This window comes from Primulina eburnea, unplaced genomic scaffold (assembly GCF_022965805.1).
Source record: "Primulina eburnea isolate SZY01 unplaced genomic scaffold, ASM2296580v1 ctg739_ERROPOS11973397, whole genome shotgun sequence".
Lineage (NCBI taxonomy): Eukaryota > Viridiplantae > Streptophyta > Magnoliopsida > Lamiales > Gesneriaceae > Primulina > Primulina eburnea.
The window spans coordinates 1,451,875-1,478,763 of NW_027331510.1; the positions used below are offsets into that span (position 1 = coordinate 1,451,875).

The following is a 26,889-nucleotide window of genomic DNA, read 5'->3' on the forward strand; positions in this document are numbered from 1 at the left end:
TGGAATTATCAACTTGCATCACTGACCTCGAGCTTTTAAATTTTGAAGTTAAGCCGGAAATCAACCTTTTTGAGAAGCTTGGCACAGGCCTTGACGAGAAGGTTACCTGCTAAGTTTGATGGTTTGATCACGAAGAGATTGAGCGAGACAGAAGTTTTTCTAATTTTGGAGATATATGAAGATAAGTGATCTATCTCTTCCTTATTTTTATCGTCTCTAGAATTGGTGGAGAAGGAAAGTTAGATGGTAAACATCCTAAGATCAAGTTACCTAAAATTTGACGCGAGATCTTGGTTTTTGCAAAATAGTTCTTCTAACAGTTTCCATCCCCGAGGGATTTTTTTGCTGTAAGAGGAACTATTTTGTTTTGCAAGATTCTCTGCTAGTTAGTAATTTTAATAAGTAATTGTTGTAAGATTAACATTCACATATTTAAATTTTTTTTAGAACTCTTCTCATGATTAATTTTTACCCGCAGTATTTGATTTGATGTCTTCCATGAGGACCAAGAAAGATTGGTTGGCACTTTCGGATGATTTACGTTGCCAACCTTCATGTTGATATTACAAGTCAGAGGGTGAATTCGTATTTTAGAAGGTATGATTAAACATTGTACATGTAATTGTTTGCCTTTGTATCATTGTTTTTTCAGACTTGTTTATGGGTTCAAATATTCCATGGCTTTATTTTTTTGTTTCACAGTCCAGGCTTATTTGATCATTTTCATTAATCAATGTCATGGAGGGCTTTGTGGATAATGTGAATTGTGCTCGAAAACGGATGTCGATACATGGGTTAAGAAATAAAATTCTTAATCAATCGAGAGGTTCCGCCAAGAAAGATCTCCAAAGTATGAGGGACACAATTCAAGGTATTCTAGATTTTTTCTTGAGGTACTTCATATTGGAGCTATTGTTGAACATTATCAACTTCTATAAATAAAGAAAACTTAAGATTTTTGTGTTGTATTAGAAATTTCTTCCTGTCTTTTAAAATTTATCGACATCTTGCAACTTCTTTCTTTAATTATCGTGTCATTAATGTGTACTACACCAAAAATACGAGAACATGATTTCTCTTACTTGATGTGAGATGCATGATATGTCATTTTAATGTAATTTCCAATTGATAGCATCATCCTCTATGATTCTAATTTTACGTGTCAGTTCTTGGTTTATTGGAATTATCAACTTGCATCACTGACCTCGAGCTTTTAAATTTTGAAGTTAAGCCGGAAATCAACCTTTTTGAGAAGCTTGGCACAGGCCTTGACGAGAAGGTTACCTGCTAAGTTTGATGGTTTGATCACGAAGAGATTGAGCGAGACAGAAGTTTTTCTAATTTTGGAGATATATGAAGATAAGTGATCTATCTCTTCCTTATTTTTATCGTCTCTAGAATTGGTGGAGAAGGAAAGTTAGATGGTAAACATCCTAAGATCAAGTTACCTAAAATTTGACGCGAGATCTTGGTTTTTGCAAAATAGTTCTTCTAACAGTTTCCATCCCCGAGGGATTTTTTTGCTGTAAGAGGAACTATTTTGTTTTGCAAGATTCTCTGCTAGTTAGTAATTTTAATAAGTAATTGTTGTAAGATTAACATTCACATATTTAAATTTTTTTTAGAACTCTTCTCATGATTAATTTTTACCTGCAGTATTTGATTTGATGTCTTCCATGAGGACCAAGAAAGATTGGTTGGCACTTTCGAATGATTTACGTTGCCAACCTTCATGTTGATATTACAAGTCAGAGGGTGAATTCGTATTTTAGAAGGTATGATTAAACATTGTACATGTAATTGTTTGCCTTTGTATCATTGTTTTTTCAGACTTGTTTATGGGTTCAATTATTCCATGGCTTTATTTTTTTGTTTCACAGTCCAGGCTTATTTGATCATTTTCATTAATCAATGTCATGGAGGGCTTTGTGGATAATGTGAATTGTGCTCGAAAACGGATGTCGATACATGGGTTAAGAAATAAAATTCTTAATCAATCGAGAGGTTCCGCCAAGAAAGATCTCCAAAGTAGGAGGGACACAATTCAAGGTATTCTAGATTTTTTCTTGAGGTACTTCATATTGGAGCTATTGTTGAACATTATCAACTTCTATAAATAAAGAAAACTTAAGATTTTTGTGTTGTATTAGAAATTTCTTCCTGTCTTTTAAAATTTATCGACATCTTGCAACTTCTTTCTGTAATTATCGTGTCATTAATGTGTACTACACCAAAAATACGAGAACATGATTTCTCTTACTTGATGTGAGATGCATGATATGTCATTTTAATGTAATTTCCAATTGATAGCATCATCCTCTATGATTCTAATTTTACGTGGCAGTTCTTTGTTTATTGGTATTATCAACTTGCATCACTGACCTCGAGCTTTTAAATTTTGAAGTTAAGCCGGAAATCAACCTTTTTGAGAAGCTTGGCACAGGCCTTGACGAGAAGGTTACCTGCTAAGTTTGATGGTTTGATCACGAAGAGATTGAGCGAGACAGAAGTTTTTCTAATATTGGAGATATATGAAGATAAGTGATCTATCTCTTCCTTATTTTTATCGTCTCTAGAATTGGTGGAGAAGGAAAGTTAGATGGTAAACATCCTAAGATCAAGTTACCTAAAATTTGACGCGAGATCTTGGTTTTTGCAAAATAGTTCTTCTAACAGTTTCCATCCCCGAGGGATTTTTTTGCTGTAAGAGGAACTATTTTGTTTTGCAAGATTCTCTGCTAGTTAGTAATTTTAATAAGTAATTGTTGTAAGATTAACATTCACATATTTAAATTTTTTTCAGAACTCTTCTCATGATTAATTTTTACCCGCAGTATTTGATTTGATGTCTTCCATGAGGACCAAGAAAGATTGGTTGGCACTTTCGAATGATTTACGTTGCCAACCTTCATGTTGTTATTACAAGTCAGAGGGTGAATTCGTATTTTAGAAGGTATGATTAAACATTGTACATGTAATTGTTTGCCTTTGTATCATTGGTTTTTCAGACTTGTTTATGGGTTCAATTATTCCATGGCTTTATTTTTTTGTTTCACAGTCCAGGCTTATTTGATCATTTTCATTAATCAATGTCATGGAGGGCTTTGTGGATAATGTGAATTGTGCTCGAAAACGGATGTCGATACATGGGTTAAGAAATAAAATTCTTAATCAATCGAGAGGTTCCGCCAAGAAAGATCTCCAAAGTACGAGGGACACAATTCAAGGTATTCTAGATTTTTTCTTGAGGTACTTCATATTGGAGCTATTGTTGAACATTATCAACTTCTATAAATAAAGAAAACTTAAGATTTTTGTGTTGTATTAGAAATTTCTTCCTGTCTTTTAAAATTTATCGACATCTTGCAACTTCTTTCTTTAATTATCGTGTCATTAATGTGTACTACACCAAAAATACGAGAACATGATTTCTCTTACTTGATGTGAGATGCATGATATGTCATTTTAATGTAATTTCCAATTGATAGCATCATCCTCTATGATTCTAATTTTACGTGGCAGTTCTTGGTTTATTGGTATTATCAACTTGCATCACTGACCTCGAGCTTTTAAATTTTGAAGTTAAGCCGGAAATCAACCTTTTTGAGAAGCTTGGCACAGGCCTTGACGAGAAGGTTACCTGCTAAGTTTGATGGTTTGATCACGAAGAGATTGAGCGAGACAGAAGTTTTTCTAATTTTGGAGATATATGAAGATAAGTGATCTATCTCTTCCTTATTTTTATCGTCTCTAGAATTGGTGGAGAAGGAAAGTTAGATGGTAAACATCCTAAGATCAAGTTACCTAAAATTTGACGCGAGATCTTGGTTTTTGCAAAATAGTTCTTCTAACAGTTTCCATCCCCGAGGGATTTTTTTGCTGTAAGAGGAACTATTTTGTTTTGCAAGATTCTCTGCTAGTTAGTAATTTTAATAAGTAATTGTTGTAAGATTAACATTCACATATTTAAATTTTTTTCAGAACTCTTCTGATGATTAATTTTTACAATCAGTATTTGCTTTGATTTTTTCCATGAGGACCAAGAATGATTGGTTGGCACTATCGAATGATTTACTTTGGCAACCTTCCTGTTGATATTTCAATTCAGAGGGTGAATTTGTTTTTTGGAGGGTATGATTAAACATTGTACATGTAACTGTTTGCCTCTGTCTTATTGGTTTTTCAGACTTGTTTATAAGTTCAATTATTCTGTGGCTTTATTTATTTATTTTTTACAGTCCAGGTTTCCTTGATCATTTTCATTAAGCAATGTCGTGGAGGGCTTTGTGGATAAAGTGAATTGTGCTCGAAAACGGATGTCGATACATGGGTTAAGAAAAAAAATTCTTAATCAATCGACAGGTATTGTCAATGAAGATCTCAACAGTAAGAGGGACACAATTCAAGATATCCTGAATATTTTGTTGAGATACTTCATATTGGTGCTATTGTTGAACATTATCAACTTCTATAAATAAAAAAAACTTAAGATTTTTGTGTTGTATTTGAAATTTGTTACTGTCTTTTAAAACTTATCATCATCTTGCAACTTCTTTCTTTAATTATCGTGTCATTAATGTGTACTACACCAAAAATACGAGAACATGATTTCTCTTACTTGATGTGAGATGCATGATATGTCATTTTAATGTAATTTCCAATTGATAGCGTCATCCTCTATGATTCTAATTTTACGTGGCAGTTCTTAGTTTATTGGTATTATCAACTTACATCACTGACCTCGAGCTTTTAGATTTTGAAGTTAAGCCGGAAATCAACCTTTTTGAGAAGCTTGGCACAGGCCTTGACGAGAAGATTACCTGGATAATGTGAATTGTGCTCGAAAACGGATGTCGATACATGGGTTAAGAAATAAAATTCTTAATCAATCGAGAGGTTCTGGCAAGAAAGATCTCAACAGTAAGAGGGACACAATTCAAGGTATCCTGAATTTTTTGTTGAGATACTTCATATTGGTGCTATAGTTGAACATTATCAACTTCTATAAATAAATAAAACTTAAGATTTTTGTGTTGTATTAGAAATTTGTTACTGTCTTTTAAAACTTATCATCATCTTGCAACTTCTTTCATTCATTATCGTATCATTAATGTGGACTACATTAAAAATACGAGAACATGATTTCTCTTACTTGATGTGACATGCATGATCTATCCTTTTAATGTAAGTTCCAATTGATAGCATCATCCTCTATGATTATAATTTTACGTGGCAGTTCTTAGTTTATTGGTATTATCAACTTGCATCACTGACCTCGAGATTTTAGATTTTGAAGTTAAGCCGGAAATCATCTTTTTTGAGAAGCTTGGCACAAGCCTTGACGAGAAGGTTACCTTCTAAGTTTGATGGTTTGATCACGAAGAGATTGAGCGTGACAGAAGTTTCTCTAATTTTGGAGATATATGAAGATAAGTGATCTATATCTTCTTTATTTTTAGCGTCTCTAGAATTGGTGGAGAAGGAAAGTTAGATAGTATACATCCTAAGACCACGTTACCTAAAATTTGAGGGGAGATCTTGGTTTTTGCAAAATAGTTCTTCTAACATTTTCCATCGCCGAGGGATTTTTTTGCTGTAAGAGGAACTATTTTGTTTTGCAAAATTCTCTGCTAGTTAGCAATTTTAATAAGTAATTGTTCTAATATTAACATTCACATATTTAAATTTTTTTTAGAACTCTTCTTATGATTAATTTTTACAAGCAGTATTTTCTTTGATGTCTTCCATGAGGACCAAGAAAGATCGGTTGGCACATTCGAATGATTTACTTTGGCAACCTTTCTGTTGATATTTCAAGTAAGAGGGTGAATTCGTATTTTAGAAGGTATGATTAAACATTGTACATGTAAATCTTTGCAACTTCTTTCATTAATTATCGAATCCTTAATGTGGACTACACCAAAAATACGAGAACATGATTTCTCTTACTTGATGTGACATGCATGATCTATCATTTTATTGTAATTTCCAATTGATAATATCATCCTCTATGATTCTAGTTTTACGTGGCAGTTCTTAGTTTATTGCTATTATCAACTTGCATCACTAACCTCGAGATTTTAAATTTTGAAGTTAAGACGGAAATCAACCTTTTTGAGAAGCTTGGCACAGGCCTTGACGAGAAGGTTACCTGCTAAGTTTGGTGGTTTGATCACGAACAGATTGAGCGAGACAGAAGTTTCTCTAATTTCGGAAATATATGAAGATAATTGATCTATCTCTTCCTTATTTTTATAGTCTCTAGGATTGGTGGAGAAGGAAAGTTAGATAGTAAACATCCTAAGACCAAGTTACCTAAAATTTGACGCGAGATCTTGGTTTTTGAAAAATAGTTCTTCTTACAGTTTCCATCCCAAGGGATTTTTTGGCTGTAAGACGAACTATTTTGTTTTCAAAGATTCTCTGCTAGTTAGTAATTTTAATAAGTAATTGTTGTAAGATTAACATTCACATATTTAAATTTTTTTTAGAATTCTTCTTTTGATTAATTTTTACAAGCAGTATTTGTTTTGATGTTTTCCATGAGGGTCACCAATGATTGGTTTTCACTATCGAATGATTTACGTTGACCACCTTCCTGTTGATATTACAAGTCAGAGGACGAATTCGTATTTTAGAAGGTATGATTAAACATTGTACATGTAACTGTATGCCTTTGTATCATTGGTTTTCAGACTTGTTTATGGGTTCAATTATTCCGTGGCTTTATTTTTTGTTTCAGAGTCCAGGTTTACTTGATCATTTTCATTAAGCAAAGTCGTGGAGGGCTTTGTGGATAATGTGAATCGTGCTCGAGAACGGATGTAGATACATGGGTTAAGAAGTAAAATTCATAATCAGGGAGAGGTTCTGCCAAGAAAGATCTCAATAGTAAGAGGGACACAATTCAAGGTATTTTGGACTTTTTGTTGAGATAGTTCATATTGGAGCTATTGTTGAACGTTATAAACTTCTATAAATAAATAAAACTTAAGATTTTCGTGTTGTATTAGAAATTTCTTAATGTCTTTTAAAGCTTATCAACATCTTGCAACTTCTTTCATTAATTATCGTAACATTAATGTGGACTACACCAAAAATACGAAAAAATGATTTCTCTTACTTGATGTGACATGCATGATCTGTCATTTTAATGTAATTTCCAATTGATAGCATCATCCTCTATGATTCTAGTTTTACGTGGCAGTTCTTAGTTTATTGGTATTATCAACTTGCCTCACTAACCTCGAGATTTTAAATTTTGAAGTTAAGCCGGAAATCAACCTTTTTGAGAAGTTTGGCACAGGCCTTGACGAGAAGGTTACCTGCTAAGTTTGGTGGTTTGATCACGAAGAGATTGAGCGAGACAGAAGTTTCTCTAATTTCGGAAATATATGAAGATAAGTGATCTATCTCTTCCTTATTTTTATCGTGTCTAGATTTGGTGGAGAAGGAAAGTTAGATAATAAACATCCTAAGACCAAGTTACCTTAAATTTGACGCGAGATCTTGGTTTTTGAAAAATAGTTCTTCTAACAGTTTTCATCCCGAGGGATTTTTTGGCTGTAAGACGAACTATTTTGTTTTCAAAGATTCTCTGCTAGTTAGTAATTTTAATAAGTAATTGTTGTAAGATTAACCTTCACATATTTAAATTTTTTTTAGAACTCTTCTTATGATTATTTTTACAAGCAGTATTTGCTTTGATGTTTTCCATGAGGGCCAAGAATGATTGGTCGAATTCGTATTTTAGAAGGTATGATTAAACATTGTACATGTAACTGTATGCCTTTGTATCATTGGTTTTCAGACTTGTTTATGGGTTCAATTATTCCGTGGCTTTATTTTTTGTTTCAGAGTCCAGGTTTACTTTATCATTTTCATTAAGCAAAGTCGTGGAGGGCTTTGGGGATAATGTGAATCGTGCTCGAAAACGGATGTAGATACATGGGTTAAGAAGTAAAATTCATAATCAGGGAGAGGTTCTGCCAAGAAAGATCTCAATAGTAAGAGAGACACAATTCAAGGTATTCTGGACTTTTTGTGGAGATACTTCATATTGGAGCTATTGTTGAACATTAACTTCTATAAATAAATAAAACTTAAGATTTTCGTGTTGTATTAGAAATTTCTTAATGTCTTTTAAAACTTATCAGCATCTTGCAATTTCTTTCATTAATTATCGTATCATTAATGTGGACTACACCAAAAATACGAGAACATAATTAATCTTACTTGATGTGACATGCATGATCTGTCATTTTAATGTAATTTCCAATTGATAGCATCATACTCTATGATTCTAGTTTTACGTGGCAGTTCTTAGTTTATTGGTATTATCAACTTGCGTCACTGAACTCGAGATTTTAAATTTTGAAGTTAAGTCGGAAATCAACCTTTTTGAGAAGCTTGGGAAAGGCCTTGACGAGAAGGTTACCTGCTAAGTTTGGTGGTTTGATCACGAAGAGATTGAGCGAGACAGAAGTTTCTCTAATTTCGGAAATATATGAAGATTAGTGATCTATCTCTTCCTTATTTTTATTCTTGTCTAGGATTGGTGGAGAAGGAAAGTTAGATAGTAAACATCCTAAGACCAAGTTACCTAAAATTTGACGCGAGATCTTGGTTTTTGAAAAATAGTTCTTCTAACAGTTTCCATCCCGAGGGATTTTTTGGCTGTAAGACGAACTATTTTGTTTTCAAAGATTCTCTGCTAGTTAGTAATTTTAATAAGTAATTGTTGTAAGATTAACATTCACATATTTAAATTTTTTTTTAGAACTCTTCTTATGATTAATTTTTACAAGCAGTATTTGCTTTGATGTTTTCCATGAGGGCCAAGAATGATTGGTTTTCACTATCGAATGATTTACGTTGGCCACCTTCCTGTTGATATTACAAGTCAGAGGGCGAATTCGTATTTTAGAAGGTATGATTAAACATTGTACATGAAACTGTATGTCTTTGTATCATTAGTTTTCAGACTTGTTTATGGGTTCAATTATTCCGTGGCTTTATTTTTTGTTTCACGGTCCAGGTTTAACTTGATCATTTTCATTAAGCAAATTCGTGGAGGGCTTTGTGGATAATGTGAATCGGGCTCGAAAACGGATGTCGATACATGGGTTAGGAAATAAAATTCATAATCAAGTGAGAGGTTCTGCCAAGAAAGATCTCAATAGTAAGAGGGACACAATTCAAGGTATTCTGAAATTTTTCTTGAGATACTTCATATTGGAGCTATTGTTGAACATTATCAACTTCTATAAATAAAGAAAACTTAAGATTTTTGTGTTGTATTAGAAATTTCTTAATGTCTTTTAAAACTTATCAGCATCTTGCAATTTCTTTCATTAATTATCGTATCATTGATGTGGACTACACCAAAAATACGAGAACATAATTTATCTTACTTGATGTGACATGCATGATCTGTCATTTTAATGTAATTTCCACTTGATAGCATCATCCTCTATGATTCTAGTTTTACGTGGCAGTTCTTAGTTTATTGGTATTATCAACTTGCGTCACTGAACTCGAGATTTTAAATTTTGAAGTTAAGCCGGAAATCAACCTTTTTGAGAAGCTTGGCACAGGCCTTGACGAGAAGGTTACCTGCTAAGTTTGGTGGTTTGATCACGAACAGATTGAGCGAGACAGAAGTTTCTCTAATTTCGGAAATATATGAAGATAAGTGATCTATCTCTTCCTTATTTTTATAGTCTCTAGGATTGGTGGAGAAGGAAAGTTAGATAGTAAACATCCTAAGACCAAGTTACCTAAAATTTGACGCGAGATCTTGGTTTTTGCAAAATAGTTCTTCTAACAGTTTCCATCCCGAGGGATTTTTTGGCTGTAAGAGGAACTATTTTGTTTTCAAAGATTCTCTGCTAGTGAGTAATTTTAATAAGTAATTGTTGTAAGATTAACATTCACATATTTAAATTTTTTTTAGAACTCTTCTTATGATTAATTTTTACAGGCAGTATTTGCTTTGATGTTTTCCATGAGGGCCAAGAATGATTGGTTGGCACTATCGAATGATTTACGTTGGCAACCTTCCTGTTGATATTACAAGTCAGAGGGCGAATTCGTATTTTAGAATGTATGATTAAACATTGTACATGTAACTGTATGCCTTTGTATCATTGGTTTTTCAGACTTGTTTATGGGTTCAATTATTCCATTGCTTTATTTTTTGTTTCGCAGGTTTACTTGATCATTGTCATTAAGCAAAGTCGTGGAGGGCTTTGTAGATAATGTGAATCGTGCTCGAAAACGGATGTCGATACATGGGTTAAGAAGTAAAATTCATAATCAAGGGAGAGGTTCTGCCAAGAAAGATTCCATAGTAAGAGTGACACTATTCAAGGTATTCTGGATTTTTTCTTGAGATACTAATATTGGAGCTATTGTTGAACTTTATCAACTTCTATAAATAAAGAAAACTTAAGATTTTTGTGTTGTATTAGAAATTTCTTATTGTCTTTTAAAACTTATCAACATATTGCAACTTCTTTCATTAATTATCGTATCATTAATGTGGACTACACCAAAAATACGATAACATGATTTCTCTTACTTGTTGTGACATGCATGATCTGTCATTTTAATGTAATTCCAATTGATAGCATCATCCTCTGTGATTCTAGTTTTACGTGGCAGTTCTTAGTTTATTGGTATTATCAACTTGTATTACTAAACTAGAAGGCGTGTTTTAACATTGTACATGTAAATTTTAACATTGTACATGTAACTTTTTGCCTTTGTATCATTGTGATGCTTCCTTAAATTTGGTACACCTTGGCGGATCCGAGCCCACACGTTAACGGACCCTAGCCCTTCCAAGGGTCCAAGCCCACAGTCCAAGCACTGCTAGGGGTCCAAGCCCACAGTCCCTAGACATCCGAGCCCTCAATGGGCTGGGAAATCCCAGCCCACCAGGGGTTGGGAGCTCAGAGCCCTGACGTAACTAAATGATATGAAGATATTCTCAGATAAGGGACCTGACGGATGTAGGATTTGGGTCAATCTAATCAGGATAGGGCAAAAAGTTTCAGATGCGTAGAGATGGTGTTCTCGTGTTTGAAATCCCTTGTCGCGGGAAGGACTCTTATCTTAGTATGAGTCATATTCCCATAAAGTAACCAATCTCCTCCCTCTATAAATACCAGGTATTGGTCCATGATTTGATTTATTAACATTGTCTTGCTCATTTAGCACTAATACATTTCAGTCTTATGTTTGTTCTTCGGACTGATTTTAAAAACTGAGGGGTCACGCTGGAAAACTCTCCTGCGCCCCCTAATCCTATTTTTCTCTGTGCAGAACCTAGAGATCCGACCTGACCGATTTGAAGACCCGCTCTCCAGACCGAACCCGATATAAAATTTTGGTATCATCAATTGATGCCGTCTGTGGGAAATGGATGGGAAGGAGATAAGATGGTGAATACTAAAGACATCACCAATGGAAGCGAGAAAAACATAAATCATAATGGTAACCAGAGTTTCACTGTGGCCGAGCTGACAACAAGTGTTGGCCTGGAGCGAATCAGTAAACACAACTCGCCGAGGTGAAGAAGCTGATAAAGGACGTTGAGCAATTGAAGGACAAACGGAATGGGAATCTCCTTCCCCCAACTCAAGCCATACCATTTCTGTTGAGATACTAGCCAAAGAACTCACTAGAAACTTCAAATTGCCGAATATCGCAGAATACTACGGGAAGGTAGACCTCGGAGATCATCTGGTGTGGTTCGAAAACGCCGCGCTCTTGGTACACCTTGGAGGATCCAAGCCCACACGTTAACGGACCCTAGCCCTGCCAAGGGTCCAAGCCCACAATCCAAGCACTGCCAGGGGTCCAAGCCCACAGTACCTAGCCCTAACAATACCTAACCTATCAGAAATCTGAGCCCACCAATGGGCTGGGAAATCTGAGCCCACCAGAGGGTTGGGAGCTCAGAGCCCTGAAGTAACTAAATGATATGAAGATATTCTCAGATAAGGACCTGACGGATGTAGGATTTGGGTCAATCTAATCAGGATAGGGCAAAGAGTTCCAGATGCATAGAGATGGAGTTCTAATGTTTGAACACTCTTGTCGCGGGAAGGACTCTTATCTCAGCAGGAGTCCTATTCCCATAAGATAACCAATCTCCTCCCTCTACAAATACCAGGTATTGGCCCATGATTAATTTATTCACATTGTCTTGCTCACTTAGCATTAATACATTGCAGTCTTATGTTTGCTCTCCGGACTGACTTTAGAAACGGAGGGTCAAGCTGGAAAACTCTCCCGGGCCCCCTAATCTTGTTTTTGTCTGTGCAGAACCTAGAGATCCGACCCTATCATTAATGTGGACTGCACCAAAAATACGAGAACATGATTTCTCTTACTTGATGTGACATGCATGATCTGTCATTTTAATGTAATTTCCAATTGATAACATCATCATCTATGATTCTAGTTTTACGTGGCAGTTTTTAGTTTATTGGTATTATCAACTTGCATCACTGACCTCGAGTTTTTAAATTTTGCAGTTAAGCCGGAAATCAACCATTTTGAGAAGCTTGGCACAGGCCTTGACGAGAAGGTTACCTGCTAAGTTTGGTGGTTTGATCACGAAGAGATTGAGCGAGACAGAAGTTTCTCTATTTTTGGAGATATATGAAGATAAGTGATCTATCTCTTCCTTATTTTTATCTTGTCTAGGATTGGTGGAGAAGGAAAGTTAGATAGTAAACATCCTAAGACCAAGTAACCAAAATTTGACGCGAGATCTTGGTTTTTGAAAAATAGTTCTTCTAACAGTTTCCATCCCGAGGGATTTTTTGGCTGTAAGAGGAACTATTTTGTTTTCAAAGATTCTCTGCTAGTTAGTAATTTTAATAAGTAATTGTTGTAAGATTAACATTCACATATTTAAATTTTTTTAGAACTCTTCTTATGATTAATTTTTACAAGGAGTATTTGCTTTGATGTTTTCCATGAGGGCCAAGAATGATTGGTTGGCACTATCGAATGATTTACGTTGGCAACCTTCCTGTTGATATTACAAGTCAGAGGGCGAATTCGTATTTTAGAAGGTATGATTAAACATTGTACATGTAACTATATGCCTATGTATCATTGGTTTTTCAGACTTGTTTATGGGTTCAATTATTACGTGGCTTTATTTTTTGTTTCGCAGTCCAGGTTTACTTGATCATTTTCATTAAGCAAAGTCGTGGAGGGCTTTGTTTATAATGTTAATCGTGCTCGAAAACGGATGTCGATACATGGGTTAAGAAGTAAAATTCATAACCGAGGGAGAGGTTCTGCCAAGAAAAGATCTCAATAGTAAGAGGGGCACAATTCAAGGTATTATGGATTTTTTCTTGAGATACTTCATATTGGAGCTATTGTTGAACATTATCAACTTCTATAAATAAAGAAAACTTAAGATTTTTGTGTTGTATTAGAAATTTCTTAATGTCTTTTAAAACTTATCAACATATTGCAACTTCTTTCATTAATTATCGTATCATTAATGTGGACTACACCAAAAATACGAGAACATGATTTCTCTTACTTGATGTGACATGCATGATCTGTCATTTTAATGTAATAACTAATAACAATTGATAGCATCATCCTCTATGATTCTAGTTTTACGTGGCAGTTCTTAGTTTATTGGTATTATCAACTTGCATTACTAAACTAGAAGGTGTGTTTTAACATTGTACATGTAACTTTTTGCCTTTATATCATTGTGATGCATCCCTAAATTTGGTACACCTTGGCGGATCCGAGCCCACACGTTAACGGACCCTAGCCCTGCCAAGGGTCCAAGCCCACAGTCGAAGCACTGCCAGGGGTCCAAGCCCACAGTCCCTAGACATCCGAGCCCCACAATGGGTTGGGAAATTGGGAGCTCAGAGCCCTGACGTAACTAAATAATATGAAGATATTTCAGATGAGAGACCTGACGGATGCGGGATTTGTGTCAATCTAATCAGGATAGGGCAAAGAGTTTCAGATGCGTAGAGATGGAGTTCTCATGTTTGAAATCCCTTGTCGCGGGAAGGACTCTTATCTGAGTAGGAGTCCTATTCCCATAAGGTAACCAATCTCCTCCCTCTATAAATACCAAGTATTGGCCCATGATTTGATTTATTCACATTGTCTTGCTCATTTAGCACTAATACATTTCAGTCTTATGTTTGTTCTCCGGACTGGCTTTAGAAACGGAGGGGTCACGCTGGAAAACTCTCCTGCGCCCCCTAATCCTGTTTTTGTTTGTGCAGAACCTAGAGATCCGATCCGACCCAATCAGCTGGGAAGATTTGAAGACCCGCTCTCCAGACCGAACCCGATATAAAATTTTGGTATCATCAATTGATGCCGTCTGTGGGAAATGGATGGAAAGGCGATAAGATGTTGAATACTAAAGACATCGCCAATGGAAGCGAGAAAAACAGAAATCATAATGGTAACCAGAGTTTCACTGTGGCCGAGCTGACAACAAGTGTTGGCCTGGAGCGAATCAGGAAACACAACTCGCCGAGGTGAAGAAACTGATAAAGGATGTTGAGCAATTGAAGGACAAACGGAATGGGAATCTCCTTCCCCCAACTCAAGCCATACCATTTATGTTGAGATACTAGCCAAAGAACTCACTAAAAACTTCAAATTGCTGAATATCGCAGAATACTACGGGAAGGTAGACCTCGAAGATAATCTGGTGTGGTTCGAAAACGCCGCGCTCTTGGTACACCTTGGAGGATCCGAGCCCACACGTTAACGGACCCTAGCCCTGCCAAGGGTCCAAGCCCACAATCCAAGCACTGCCAGGGGTCCAAGCCCACAGTACCTAGTCCTAACAATACCTAACCTATCAGAAATCTGAGCCCACCAATGGGCTGGGAAATTTGAGCCCACCAGAGGGTTGGGAGCTCAGAGCCTTGACGTAACTAAATGATATGAAGATATTCTCAGTTAAGGACCTGACGGATGCAGGATTTGGGTCAATCTAATCAGGATAGGGCAAAGAGTTCCAGATGCGTAGAGATGGAGTTCTAATGTTTGAACACTCTTGTCGCGGAAAGGACTCTTATCTCAGCAGGAGTCCTATTCCCATAAGATAACCAAACTCCTCCCTCTACAAATACCAGGTATTGGCCCATGATTAATTTATTCACATTGTCTTGCTCACTTAGCATTAATACATTGCAGTCTTATGTTTGCTCTCCGGACTGACTTTAGAAACGGAGGGGTCAAGCTGGAAAACTCTCCCGGGCCCCCTAATCTTGTTTTTGTCTGTGCAGAACCTAGAGATCCGACCCTATCATTAATGTGGACTGCACCAAAAATACGAGGACATGATTTCTCTTACTTGATGTGACATGCATGATCTGTCATTTTAATGTAATTTCCAATTGATAACATCATCTATGATTCTAGTTTTACGTGGCAGTTTTTAGTTTATTGTTATTATCAACTTGCATCACTGACCTCGAGTTTTTAAATTTTGCAGTTAAGCCGGAAATCAACCATTTTGAGAAGCTTGGCACAGGCCTTGACGAGAAGGTTACCTGCTAAGTTTGGTGGTTTGATCACGAAGAGATTGAGCGAGACAGAAGTTTCTCTATTTTTGGAGATATATGAAGATAAGTGATCTATCTCTTCCTTATTTTTATCTTGTCTAGGATTGGTGGAGAAGGAAAGTTAGATAGTAAACATCCTAAGACCAAGTAACCAAAATTTGACGCGAGATCTTGGTTTTTGAAAAATAGTTCTTCTAACAGTTTCCATCCCGAGGGATTTTTTGGCTGTAAGAGGAACTATTTTGTTTTCAAAGATTCTCTGCTAGTTAGTAATTTTAATAAGTAATTGTTGTAAGATTAACATTCACATATTTAAATTTTTTTTAGAACTCTTCTTATGATTAATTTTTACAAGGAGTATTTGCTTTGATGTTTTCCATGAGGGCCAAGAATGATTGGTTGGCACTATCGAATGATTTACGTTGGCAACCTTCCTGTTGATATTACAAGTCAGAGGGCGAATTCGTATTTTAGATGGTATGATTAAACATTGTACATGTAACTATATGCCTATGTATCATTGGTTTTACAGACTTGTTTATGGGTTCAATTATTACGTGGCTTTATTTTTGTTTCGCAGTCCAGGTTTACTTGATCATTTTCATTAAGCAAAGTCGTGGAGGGCTTTGTGTATAATGTTAATCGTGCTCGAAAACGGATGTCGATACATGGGTTAAGAAGTAAAATTCATAACCGAGGGAGAGGTTCTGCCAAGAAAAGATCTCAATAGTAAGAGGGGCACAATTCAAGGTATTATGGATTTTTTCTTGAGATACTTCATATTGGAGCTATTGTTGAACATTATCAACTTCTATAAATAAAGAAAACTTAAGATTTTTGTGTTGTATTAGAAATTTCTTAATGTCTTTTAAAACTTATCAACATATTGCAACTTCTTTCATTAATTATCGTATCATTAATGTGGACTACACCAAAAATACGAGAACATGATTTCTCTTACTTGATGTGACATGCATGATCTGTCATTTTAATGTAATAAATAATAACAATTGATAGCATCATCCTCTATGATTCTAGTTTTACGTGGCAGTTCTTAGTTTATTGGTATTATCAACTTGCATTACTAAACTAGAAGGTGTGTTTTAACATTGTACATGTAACTTTTTGCCTTTGTATCATTGTGATGCATCCCTAAATTTGGTACACCTTGGCGGATCCGAGCCCACACGTTAACGGACCCTAGCCCTGCCAAGGGTCCAAGCCCACAGTCGAAGCACTGCCAGGGGTCCAAGCCCACAGTCCCTAGACATCCGAGCCCCACAATGGGTTGGGAAATTGGGAGCTCAGAGCCCTGACGTAACTAAATAATATGAAGATATTTCAGATGAGGGACCTGACGGATGCGGGATTTGTGTCAATCTAATCAGGATAGGGCAAAGAGTTTCAGATGCGTAGAGATGGAGTTCTCATGTTTGAAATCCCTTGTCGCGGGAAGGACTCTTATCTGAGTAGGAGTCCTATTCCCATAAGGTAACCAATCTCCTCCCTCTATAAATACCAAGTATTGGCCCATGATTTGATTTATTCACATTGTCTTGCTCATTTAGCACTAATACATTTCAGTCTTATGTTTGTTATCCGCACTGGCTTTAGAAACGGAGGGGTCACGCTGGAAAACTCTCCTGCGCCCCCTAATCCTGTTTTTGTTTGTGCAGAACCTAGAGATCCGACCCGACCCAATCAGCTGGGAAGATTTGAAGACCCGCTCTCCAGACCGAACCCGATATAAAATTTTGGTATCATCAATTGATGCCGTCTGTGGGAAATGGATGGAAAGGCGATAAGATGTTGAATACTAAAGACATCGCCAATGGAAGCGAGAAAAACATAAATCATAATGGTAACCAGAGTTTCACTGTGGCCGAGCTGACAACAAGTGTTGGCCTGGAGCGAATCAGGAAACACAACTCGCCGAGGTGAAGAAACTAATAAAGGATGTGGAGCAATTGAAGGACAAACGGAATGGGAATCTCCTTCCCCCAACTCAAGCCATACCATTTATGTTGAGATACTAGCCAAAGAACTAACTAAAAACTTCAAATTGCCGAATCTCGCAGAATACTACGGGAAGGTAGACCTCGAAGATCATCTGGTGTGGTTCGAAAACGCCGCGCTCTTGGTACACCTTGGAGGATCCGAGCCCACACGTTAACGGACCCTAGCCCTGCCAAGGGTCCAAGCCCACAATCCAAGCACTGCCAGGGGTCCAAGCCCACAGTACCTAGTCCTAACAATACCTAACCTATCAGAAATCTGAGCCCACCAATGGGCTGGGAAATTTGAGCCCACCAGAGGGTTGGGAGCTCAGAGCCTTGACGTAACTAAATGATATGAAGATATTCTCAGTTAAGGACCTGACGGATGCAGGATTTGGGTCAATCTAATCAGGATAGGGCAAAGAGTTCCAGATGCGTAGAGATGGAGTTCTAATGTTTGAACACTCTTGTCGCGGGAAGGACTCTTATCTCAGCAGGAGTACTATTCCCATAAGGTAACCAATCTCCTCCCTCTACAAATACCACGTATTGGCCCATGATTTATTTATTCACATTGTCTTGCTCACTTAGCATTAATACATTTCAGTCTTATGTTTGCTCTCCGGACTGAATTTAGAAACGGAGGGGTCACGCTGGAAAACTCTCCCGGGCCCCCTAATCTTGTTTTTGTCTGTGCAGAAGCGAGAGATCCGACCCTATCATTAATGTGGACTACACCAAAAATACGAGAACATGATTTCTCTTACTTGATGTGACATGCATGATCTGTCATTTTAATGTAATTTCCAATTGATAGCATCATCATCTATGATTGTAATTTTATGTGTGAGTTCTTAGTTTATTGGTATTATCAACTTGCATCTCTGACCTCGAGATTTTAAATTTTGCAGTTAAGTCGGAAATCAACCTTTTTGAGAAGCTTGGCATAGGCGTTGACGAGAAGGTTACTTTCTAAGTTTGGTGGTTTGATTACGAAGAGTTGAGCGAGACAAAAGTTTCTCTAACTTTGGAGATATATGAAGATAAGTGATCTATCTCTTCCTTATTTTTATCGTGTCTAGGATTGGTGGAGAAGGAAAGTTAGATAGTAAACATCCTAAGACCAAGTTACCTAAAATTTGACGCGAGATCTTGGTTTTTGCAAAATAGTTCTTCTACAAGTTTCCATCCCGAGGGATTTTTTGGCTGTATGAGGAACTATTTTGTTTTCAAAGATTCTCTGCTAGTTAGTAATTTTAATAAGTAATTGTTGTAAAATTAACATTCACATATTTAAATTTTTTTTAGAACTCTTCTTGTGATTAATTTTTACAAGCAGTATTTGCTTTGATGTTTTCCATGAGGGCCAAGAATGATTGGTTGGCACTATCAAATGATTTACGTTGGCAACCTTCCAGTTGATATTACAAGTCAGAGGGCGAATTCGTATTTTAGAAGGTATGATTAAACATTGTACATGTAACTGTATGCCTTTGTATCATTGGTTTTTCAGACTTGTTTATGAGTTCAATTATTCCGTGGCTTTATTTTTTGTTTCGCAGTCCAGGTTTACTTGATCATTTTCATTAAGCAAAGTCGTCGAGGGCTTTGTGTATAATGTTAATCGTGCTCGAAAACGGATGTCGATACATGGGTTAAGAAGTAAAATTCATAATCGAGTGAGAGGTTATGCCAAGAAAGATCTCAATAGTAGAGGGGCACAATTCAAGGTATTCTGGATTTTTTCTTGAGATACTTCATATTGGAGCTATTGTTGAACATTATCAACTTCTTTAAATAAAGAAAACTTAAGATTTTTGTGTTGTGTTAGAAATTTCTTAATGTCTTTTAAAACTTATCAACAGATTGCAACTTCTTTCATTAATTATCGTATCATTAATGTGGACTACACCAAAAATACGAGAACATGATTTCTCTTACTTGATGTGACATTCATGATCTGTCATTTTAATGTAATAACAATTGATAGCATCATCCTCTATGATTCTAGTTTTACGTGGCAGTTCTTAGTTTATTGGTATTATCAACTTGCATTACTAAACTAGAAGGTGTGTTTTAACATTGTACATGTAAATTTTAACATTGTACATGTAACTTTTTGCCTTTGTATCATTGTGATGCTTCCCTAAATTTGGTACACCTTGGCGGATCCGAGCCCACACGTTAACGGACCCTAGCCCTTCCAAGGGTCCAAGCCCACAGTCCAAGCACTGTCAGGGGTCCAAGCCCACAGTCCCTAGACATCCGAGCCCCCCAATGGGCTGGGAAATCCGAGCCCACCAGGGGTTGGGAGCTCAGAGCCCTGACGTAACTAAATGATATGAAGATATTCTCAGATAAGGGACCTGACGGATGCGGGATTTGGGTCAATCTAATCAGGATAGGGCAAAGAGTTCCAGATGCGTAGAGATGAAGTTCTAATGTTTGAAATCCCTTGTCGCGGGAAGGACTCTTATCTCAGCAGGTGTCCTATTCCCATAAGGTAACCAATCTCCTCCCTCTATAAATATTGGCCTATGATTTGATTTATTCACATTGTCTTGCTCACTTAGCATTAATGCATTTCAGTCTTATGTTTGCTCTCCGGACTGACTTTAGAAACGGAGGGGTCACGCTGGAAAACTCTCCCGGGCCCCCTAATCTTGTTTTTGTCTGTGCAGAGCCTAGAGACCCGACCCGACCCAATCAGCTGGGAAGATTTTGAAGACCCGCTCTCCAGACCGAACCCGATATAAAATTTTGGTATCATCAATTGATGCTGTCTGTGGGAAATTGATGGAAAGGAGATAAGATGGTGAATACTGAAAATATCGCCAATGGAAGCGAGGAAAACATAAATCATAATGGTAACCAGAGTTTCACTGTGGCCGAGGTGACAGCAAGTGTTGGCCCGGAGCGAATCAGGAAATATAACTCGCCGAGATGAAGAAGCTGATAAAGGAGGTTGAGCAATTAAAGGACAAACGGAATGGGAATCTTCTTCCCCCAAGTCGAGCCATACTATTTCTGTTGAGATATTAGCCAAAGAACTCGCTAAAAACTTCAAATTGCCGAATATCGCAGAATACGACGGGAAGGGAGACCTCGAAAACCATCTGGCGCGGTTCGAAAACGCCGCGCTCTTGGTACACCTTGGCGGATCCGAGCCCACACGTTAACGGACCCTAGCCCTGCCAAGGGTCCAAGCCCACAATCCAAGCACTGCCAGGGGTCCAAGCCCACAGTCCCTAGCCCTAACAATACCTAATCAGGATAGGGCAAAGAGTTCCAGATGCGTAGAGATTGAGTTCTAATGTTTGAAATCCCTTGTCGCGGGAAGGACCTTTATCTCAGTAGGAGTCCTATTCCCATAAGGTAACCAATCTCCTCCCTCTGTAAATACCAGGTATTGGCCCATGATTTGATTTATTCACATTGTCTTCCTCACGTAGCATTAATACACTTCAGTTTATTGTTTGCTCTCCGGACTGACTTTCACGCCGGAAAACTCTCCCGGGCCCATAATCTTATTTTTGTCTGTGCAGAACCTAGAGATCCGACCCGACCCAATCAGCTGGGAAGATTTTGAAGACCCGCTCTCCAGACCGAACCCGATATAAAATTTTGGTATCATCAATTGATGCCGTCTGTGGGAAATTCAAGGAAAGGAGATAAGATGGTGAATACTGAAAATATCGCCAATGGAAGCGAGGAAAACATAAATCATAATGGTAACCAGAGTTTCACTGTGGCCGAGCTGACAACAAGTGTTGGCCCGGAGCGAATCAGGAAACACAACTCGCCGAGATGAAGAAGCAGATAGAGGAGGTTGAGCAATTGAAGGACAAACGGAATGGGAATCTCCTTCCCCCAACTTGAGCGATACCATTTCTGTTGAGATACTAGCCAAAAAACTCACTAAAAACTTCGAATTGCCGAATATCGCAGAATACGACGGGAAGGGAGACCTCGAGACCATCTGGCGTGGTTCGAACCGCGCTTTTGCATCAGTATTCGGACCCTATCAAATTTCGGGTTTTCCTTACAACTCTAATAGGGTCGGTGGAACAGTGGTTTAATCTGCTTCGGCCCGGGGACGTCAAAACGTTCCAGGACTTCGTCCGAACTTTTCTCCATCAATTCGCCAATAGCAAAAAACATCTCATCACTTCTTTCAGTCTCTTTGCTATGAGACAGCATGAACACGAAATCTTGCGAGCATATATGCGAAGGTTCAGCGCCGTGGTCATTGAAATACCCTCTGCCATGTCCGACCTATTGATCAACGCGTTCATCCAAGGACTCACTACGGGGGATTTTCTCAAATCACTGACAAAAAAGCCGGCGAATACTTATGATGAACTTCTTGCCCGGGCAGAAAATTATGTCAATCTAGAAGAAGTCCAGCTTGCCCGAGCCCATCAACGGAAGTAGCTGCCCAACAGCCCAAGAAGCCCAAGCTAGTGAACTCTGCTCCCTGTCCTGATCGACCAGCTCGTTTGGAGTCTCTGGGTTAGTTCGCCGCATACACCTCGATCAAGGTTAGTAAGCTCAGAGCCCTCCAAATATGTGAGATTGGACAAGATTATGGGGTATGGCTCAGACAATGATAACCTCCAGGCCATGGATTTAGATCTCGTTGAAGAAAAAAGGGAAAATTCCAGAGTAATCAAAATCTTTTGAGTATAATTTTGAACTCTTTATGACGTCTAGTTTGCAAAACCATCACCCCATTAGCGAACTCTCCATATTCATCTGTGAAGTATCTTTGTCAGAAAATTTTTTGAACTGTGATTTATTTAGATCCTTCAGCAATAATACCTCTCAGATATTCTTTTTACCGCAATATTCCTATGTACTTCACTTGCTTCTTCATGTGGAATTGTTTATCATTTCTCATCTTCCTTTTGTGATGAGATATTTATGGGTTGAGGGTTAGTGGTCATGAAGGTAAAAAAACGATCTTCAACGTCATTTTCATTATGTGAATTTTCTTGTAGTTTGAGAAAATATTTTTTGAGATGCCGATTTGTAGTATGTGACTTCATAGTTCATAATTTATGTTTATTTTCTATTTTTTGGTCTTAACTTGGTTATGTGTGATTAAATATTATTTGTTTTCTGAATTGCGTACTTGATATCATTACTTTGTCGTTACATAATCTTCACCTGCAGCATGGTCGCATGTTGGACATTGAGTTTATGATCCTCGTCCTTGTTATTGCTTTGTAAATTTACTTATCACACTGATGCATTGTTGTTTTCCATGATATGATAAAAATTTTACATTGTAATGCATTGATGTTGCTGAAATTCGGGATGGTAGCTAGGAGTTCGGATCTTCGCTTAGGGAGCTCGGATCAGACCTTTGAAATGTGGAAGCACTAACAAGGCTTACAGAGGTTTTCTCCCGACCTCAGCTCAGGAGCTCTGATTACGTCAGACCTCACATCGCCTTGGTTACGCCAAGCTTATAAGAGTTTTCACCCGAACTTAGCTCAGGAGCTCTGATCACGTTTGAACTCACATGGCCTTTGTCACGCCAGGCTTATATGGGTTTTCACCCGACCTCAGCTCAGGAGCCCTGATTACGTCAGACCTCAAATCGCCTTGATCACGCCAAGATTATAAGGGTTTTCACCCGACCTCGGCTCAGAAGCTTTGATAACGTCAGAGCTCACATCATCTTGGTTACACCAAGCTTATAAAAGTTTTCACCCGACCTCCGCTCAGGAGCTCTGATTATGTCAGAGCTCACATCGTCTCGGTTATGCTAGACTTATATTGGTTTTCACCCGAATTCAGCTCAAGAGCTCTGATCACGCCAGAGCTCACATCGCCTTGGTCACGCTAGGCATAGAGGGGTTTTCACCCGAACTCAGCTCAGGACCTGTGATTACATCAGACCTCACATCGCGTTGGTTACGTTGAGCTTATAAGGGTTTTCATCCGACCTCAGTTCAAGAGCTTTGATTACTTCAGAGCTCACTTCATCTTGGTTACGTCAAGCTTATAAGGGTCATCTCAGTTGACCTCAGTTAATGAGCTTTGATTACGTCTGAGCTCACCTCGTCTCGGCTATGCCAGGCTTATATAAGGTTCACCCGACCTAAGCTCAGCCGAACCTTTACATTATTATTTACCAACTGTTGGGCCAAGCTCCCAGATCCCGACCGACCTCTCTCAGTGTGACCTCCTCGCCTTATTATTCATTAAGTGTTGGGCGGAGCTCCCAGAGCCGGCCAACCTTTCTCAGTATGAACTCGTCGGGTTATTTTTCATTAAGTGTTGGGCCGAGCTCCCATAGCCCGGCCGACTTCTCTCGGTATGACCTCCTCGCGTTATTATTCATTAAGTGTTGGGCCGAGCTCCCAGAGCCCCGCGGACCTCTCTCAGTATGACCTCCTCGGGTTATTATTCATTAAGTGTTGGACCGAGCTCCCAGAGACCGGCCTACCTATCTCAGTATGACCTCTTCGGGTTATTATTCATTAAGTGTTGGGCCGAGTTCCCAGAGTCTTGCGTAATCAAGGCGATGTGAGAGGTCTGTCGTAATCAGAGGTCATGAACCGAGGTCTGGTGAAAACCCTTATAAGTCTGGCATGATCAAGGCGATTTGAGGTCTGACGTAATCAGAGCTCTTGAGCTGAGGTCGGGTGAAAACCCTTATAAGCCTGGCGTAACCAAGGCGATATGAGATCTGACGTAATCAGAGGTCCTGAGCTGAGGTCGGGTGAAAACCCTTATAAGCCTTGCGTAACCAAGGGGATGTGAGGTCTAACGTAATCAGAGCTCCCCAAATGAAGATCCGACCTCCCAGCTACCATCCCGGATATCAGCAACATTTTGCATGATTCAAACGTAACATATGCCCTCATGTTGTCATGTTTTTATTTAGTTTTGTGTAACTTAAGTACTTGACAATATAATTTGTTGTCGGACAGATTTTGTCGTATCCATTTCTTAGTTTGAGAATACTCGAGATGCAGAAGATGCTATCAGGAGATGAGATGGCTATCACTTTGATGGTTTTCGTTTAAGGGTGAATTTTGCCAACTAGAGCTCGATGTGCTTTCTCATTTGACTTTTTTTCCGGTTGTTCGAATGTTCGGATTAGGGCTGCAAACGAATCGAACATGTTCGCGAGTTTTTCGAGCCGGCTCGATAAATATTCGATTCGTATTCGAACTTATCGAATTTGAGCCGAACTCGAGCCCAAATTATTTTGTTCGATAGCTCGCGAATAGTTCGCGAGCCTTAATATTTTATTAATATAATATAATTATATATATATATATATATATATATATATACACATTTCGAATATTTCGAGCATTTCGAGCTTTCAAACCTTAATATCCGAGCAATAATTCGAATAGTTCACGAATATATTCGAATATTTCGAGCCGAACTCGAACTCGAACTTCATTTCGAGCCGAGCTCGAGCCCAAATATTTGAAATTATCGAACTTCGAATCGAGCTCGAACTCGAATATACCTATTTCGAGCCGAATTCGAGCCTGGCATTTTTACTATTATTCGGCTCGATTCGGTTCGTTTGCACCCCTAGTTCGGATCATCCCCATCTTTTTAACCTAAAGGTGTTTTACCACTCAATTTAGGTTGAGCTTCGACATGATGGTAGAGGTCCACCATCTTCAAGTGATCGTCGTGGTGGTTATCGTGGGGGCAATGGTGGTGGAAGTTGATATGGAGTTTTCCTGTCTTTAACAGTACCGAGGTGCTGCCCAGATATATTTGAAAGTGCTTTTGGGCTTGGCAGCATTTTAATGTTTGTTTTCTGTTGTGTAATTTTATCTGCTCCTTGTGTATAGGTGTGATTTTATACTGAATTTATTATCCAGAGACTTCTTTCTTTGGACTCCCGACAAGATTTGAAGGCCAACTGATTATCAATTTATCAACTAACTTTGTAAGCTATAAGCTTTGGTATTTGTAGCTGGCGTGTTATTTACTTGTGTAACATTTCGGGATCATATGAAAAAACAAGGGATGTCTGTTTTGCCGAAGTTTATCGTGACGGTGAAGGTGTTACATTTTCAAGTCGGAAACTTGATGATACCAAGTTCATAGATCTTGGTTCTTTGTTTTTATATATACCTTCAGTTTTTTTTCCTTCCCATTTTTTTATTGACTTATGTTTGCAAAGTTGCTTGGATTTTAAAGTGTAACATATGACCCAAAAAAAAACGTTTCGATACCTTATTTTAGACCAGGGACAATTCGGTCCATATGTGATTTGTAACACACTATGGTAACTAAAAGCACAAGGTACCACTTAGTTTGAGAACTTACTTCGTTTGTTTTAATGTACTTTCATACCATATTTTTTAAATTTTCTTTAAGTTATGCCTTACAACAATAAGTGTGGCCTTCCTAATAAGTACACACGAAAAATTTAGGAAGGCCACACTTGTTGTTGTAATATTACATATAGTGACATTCTCGATGGGTAATGTGTTGAATCATGAAGTAGTTTATACTTTCGGAAATGAAAATTCTATGGTGATCATTTTGGATTGTCACTCACATTCCTAATTTTGTTTCATAAAATTGCAGGATTTCTTGTAGGCTGCACATTTGCTCTTATAATAGCGTTAATATTAATCATTCGTACACGTAAAATTCTCGATAAAGAAGGCAAGGTTCTCTACATGGAAACCATGTTTCCTCTTTACAGGTGAGCCCTTATATACTGCTATCCATTTTCTTGATTTCAAATTCTGCACCAAACTAAATAATATTTATACAATTTTCTTGCAACTTTCCATCGGTTTATGTTAAAGTAAAAAAACTTTTCTTTGCAGTTTGTTTGGCTTCATTGTACTCCACCTTGTGTTGTATGCTGGAAACATATACTTCTGGAGGCGGTACCGAGTCAATTACCCGTTCATATTCGGCTTCAAGCAAGGAACCGAACTAGGATACAATGAGATTTTACTAGTCGGTTTCTGTATAAGTGTGCTAGCTCTAGCTTGTGTACTTGCTAATTTGGACATGGAAATAAATCCAGTCACAAAAGAATATAAAGCCATAACCGAGCTTCTTCCTCTCGGGCTCGTATGGGTAAAAAGAACCTCGCTTCCAAATCAACAAGAGCTATTCAACATTTTAATGGCCCTTGCTCAATCTGATGTTTCCCTTTTTATTGCAGCTTTTAGTTGTCATTATGCTATGCCCTTTCATCATTATTTACCGTTCAAGTCGTTTCTTTAAGTACACACGAAAAATTTAGGATAACGTATATATCTGATTATTCTGTCTTTATTACCTTAATTTTT

The 26,889-nt window shown here is 37.8% G+C and overlaps 1 protein-coding gene across 17 annotated transcripts; it reads left to right on the forward strand.

The window, feature by feature from the left end:
- The first annotated feature begins 1,884 nt into the window (after positions 1 to 1,884).
- LOC140821684 (phosphate transporter PHO1 homolog 6-like) lies at positions 1,885 to 26,889 on the forward strand. Of its 17 annotated transcripts, none has more exons than XR_012115804.1 (11): positions 6,094 to 6,641; positions 6,743 to 6,912; positions 7,268 to 7,756; positions 7,858 to 8,027; positions 8,811 to 8,929; positions 9,038 to 9,202; positions 9,558 to 10,372; positions 18,499 to 19,045; positions 19,150 to 19,317; positions 26,168 to 26,288; positions 26,416 to 26,889. XR_012115804.1 is itself a non-coding variant. In XM_073182228.1 (8 exons), exons 6-8 carry the CDS (start codon positions 9,112 to 9,114, stop codon positions 26,822 to 26,824), a joined length of 621 nt encoding a protein of 206 aa, XP_073038329.1. In that variant the 5' UTR covers positions 6,161 to 6,641; positions 6,743 to 6,912; positions 7,268 to 7,756; positions 7,858 to 8,027; positions 8,811 to 8,929; positions 9,038 to 9,111; the 3' UTR covers positions 26,825 to 26,875. The 17 variants fall into 17 exon arrangements, 4 of the variants coding, with proteins under 4 accessions (XP_073038328.1, XP_073038330.1, XP_073038329.1 ...); XR_012115805.1 differs by lacking the exons at positions 18,499 to 19,045; positions 19,150 to 19,317 and adding exons at positions 24,532 to 24,629; positions 25,210 to 25,520; XR_012115809.1 differs by lacking the exons at positions 18,499 to 19,045; positions 19,150 to 19,317 and adding exons at positions 25,210 to 25,328; positions 25,423 to 25,520.